The sequence below is a fragment of the Pygoscelis adeliae genome, unplaced genomic scaffold, assembly GCF_000699105.1.
Source record: "Pygoscelis adeliae isolate BGI_AS28 unplaced genomic scaffold, ASM69910v1 Scaffold85, whole genome shotgun sequence".
Lineage (NCBI taxonomy): Eukaryota > Metazoa > Chordata > Aves > Sphenisciformes > Spheniscidae > Pygoscelis > Pygoscelis adeliae.
This window is the reverse complement of record NW_008824900.1, coordinates 614,800-617,501: the sequence shown is the minus strand read 5'-3', so window position 1 is coordinate 617,501 and position 2,702 is coordinate 614,800. Positions and strand designations below refer to the sequence as shown.

The window sequence follows — 2,702 nt, the reverse complement described above, 5'->3', positions numbered from 1 at the left end:
ATGTGGGAATGTCATTAAAAAGGTGCTATGCCCACGAGCCAACACTAAAGGTTAGGGTCAGAGTCATTTCCAAAACTGCGATTACCTCATATGTGCTTGGCAAATTCTGGTTTTTATAGCAACTTTCCAGTCATGTAAATACAAAATCATCTTTTTTATCCAGCATGCTTTTTAAATAATTTTTTAAAGCTGCCAAATTTGTTTTATGTGACTTTGAAAGAGAAGGCTGCCTCTGGCTTAGACCACACATGCCAAGTTACCAATTTGTGTAGGCTGCTGCAATGTTTGTGCAGCATTTACGGCACCCCAAATGAAAGGCTCTACAGAAGGGCAAAGTACCCTGATTTTTACTATTGCTACTTTTGTCTACCTCTGCAAATGGGGTTAGGACTGGGCTGATGCTTTCGGTCTAGTGATGGCACCACGTAGCAGAACGCCAGTGTGTGGGCTGGAAGCAGAGACCAGCCAACATCCTGAGAGTCAGGAAAACACAGGAGATTTAAAGTCACTGAGGTTTTGGGGATGGCAGCTGCCTTGCCACCCTGCGCGGACGGGACGAGCAGCGAAGCCTCCGGGGCATGTCCCGCTGGGAGCTCCATCCCCTCCGACTCCCATCTATGCTGGGAGGGGTGCCCAGAGGAGCCGTGGGGAGCAGGAGCGGTCCTGTCTGCGCAGCCCTGCAGATGTAGGTCAGCAGAAAGCCGTGCTGAGCTATTTTGGCCACGGCAGCAATAATTGAGCGGTCTGCAGTGTTTGTGCTATTGGCCCCAAGCGCACATCCAGCCCTGCGTGCTCAGTGTGCACCAGGAGCGTGCTGATGGTGACCTGGGGCTGCTGCCGTGGGCTTGGGATGCTTCTGCCTTGCCCGGAGCTTACCAATGACTCCCCGAGCCGGTGGTGCTGTGGGAAGGGCCATCCCCTCTCAAAGCTCAGGGATGGGTTTCTTTAGCACAAAGGGGCTAAGCTAGAACCTGTGCCCTCCTTGTAGCTGCCGTCTGGCCCCATCCAGCCTTTCCAAGTGCCGTTTGCTCCTTCACTGGCCTCAGCGCGTGGCTGCGTGCCAAGAGAGCTGGTGGTTGGAGCAAAGGATGCTCCTGGGGGCCCTGGGTGTTAATTCAGCACCTCCATCCAGGCTCTGCAGATACGGGCTGTCGGGCCTGCCAACGCTGGCAGGTGGGCTGATACTCAGCAGGTCGCTTGTATTTTTGCACGGCAGGTTGAAGCCCCAGAAGAGACCAGGCAGCGGCGCGTCCCAGCCCTGTGAGAACATCGTGGTCGCTTACTACTTCTGCGGAGAGCCGATCCCTTACCGCACCCTCGTCAAAGGGCGCGTGGTGACGCTGGGACAGTTCAAGGAGCTGCTGACCAAGAAAGGGAACTACAGGTAAGGGCTGCTCCCCACGTGTGGTATGGTGCCAGCAGAATTTCAATGACCCCTGGCAGACGCCGCTGCCAGGACACGGTGGTGTTGCCCCCTCCAAGGTGAAGGAGCATAGTGGAGGTAGGTCAGGGGGGCTCCTGGAGCCTTCCAGGAGGGCTCCCGAAGGGCATGCTGTGGTGGGGATGTGGCAGCACGGCCAAGGCGCCTTGGCTGTTGAAGAGGCAGGTTACAGGGATGAGGGAGATCAGGTTTTGTAGCAGAAATGTCCTGCATCGCGGTTTGCACCTTCAACAGAAGCCTCTGAGCTGCCCTGCAGGGTCCTGCGGGGTCCTGGGCTGGTGAGGAGCAGCATCAGCCGGTGCTCAGTGATGCTGTGGGAAAACCTCCAATTTCCAGAGCCATTTCGGCTCTTCCCAAAGTTTTCTCCAGTGAGGACAGGGAAGTTGGGTCCTGCCGGAGTCCCAAAGGAGCCAGGCTTGGGGCACGTAGCTCTCCAAGTTCCCCCTTCCAAGTAGGAGCTGCCATGGGAAAGCCTGCCTAGAAATGCTCCACCAACATGGGTGCCTCCAGCCACTGCTTTTGAGAGAGCTGTGAATGGGCTTGGATTCAGGGCTGGAGCTCCTGAACGTGCCAGCATGGATCCTGACCACTCTTTTTTGCTCACTGGGTGAGGGCAGGGGCAAGAAGTGTGGCCCCAGTTGCTTCCATGTCTGGGGGAGCGGCCCCCCATGCACCACAAGCTCAGGGGCATGGAAGGGCTGTACCCAGGTTTGGGGACCGTGGTGCCCTCATGACCATTCACCTGCTTTTTTTCCTCTCTGCCCCCATGTTTCTGGTTTTTCAGGTATTACTTTAAGAAAGTGAGTGACGAGTTCGACTGTGGTGTGGTCTTCGAGGAGGTGCGGGAGGATGACACCATCCTGCCCATCTTTGAAGAGAAGATCATCGGGAAGGTGGAAAAGATCGACTAAGCTCCAGGGCTGCCGAGGCACGAGGACAGGACTGTGAAAGACTCTGGGACCGGAGGAGAGGGCCTGGGGCGAATGCCGGCGGTGCTGCTGCCACGGGCGCCAGGCAAGCCCGGGGCGGAGGGCGGCAGCCTGCTCCGGCACAGACCTGGGCAAGCTCCGAGTTGCCGCTGGATGCCGTTTCACCCCATGAACCTGCCAGTGGGAGCCCGGGCTCCCTCTCCATACTGAATATAAGTGTAATGTAGCAATGTACAGTGCATTAGAAAGTGTAATATGACCTTGTTTACTAAAGCTGCATATTTTTGATATATTGTAATAAAAGGAAAATATTTCCAATGTCACAGTGCTCT

The 2,702-nt window shown here is 55.7% G+C and overlaps 1 protein-coding gene across 2 annotated transcripts in view; it reads left to right on the top strand.

Moving 5' to 3' along the window:
* AXIN1 (axin 1) overlaps positions 1-2,464 on the top strand; it is a 72,218-nt gene extending 69,754 nt beyond the window's left edge. For both annotated transcript variants that reach the window (XM_009324696.1, XM_009324695.1), the window contains 2 exons: positions 1,217-1,384; positions 2,226-2,464. In XM_009324696.1, the coding sequence (XP_009322971.1) occupies positions 1,217-1,384; positions 2,226-2,352 (295 nt within the window). In that variant the 3' untranslated portion in view covers positions 2,353-2,464. The remainder of the gene's footprint in view (positions 1-1,216; positions 1,385-2,225) is intronic.
* Positions 2,465-2,702: the final 238 nt, after the last annotated feature.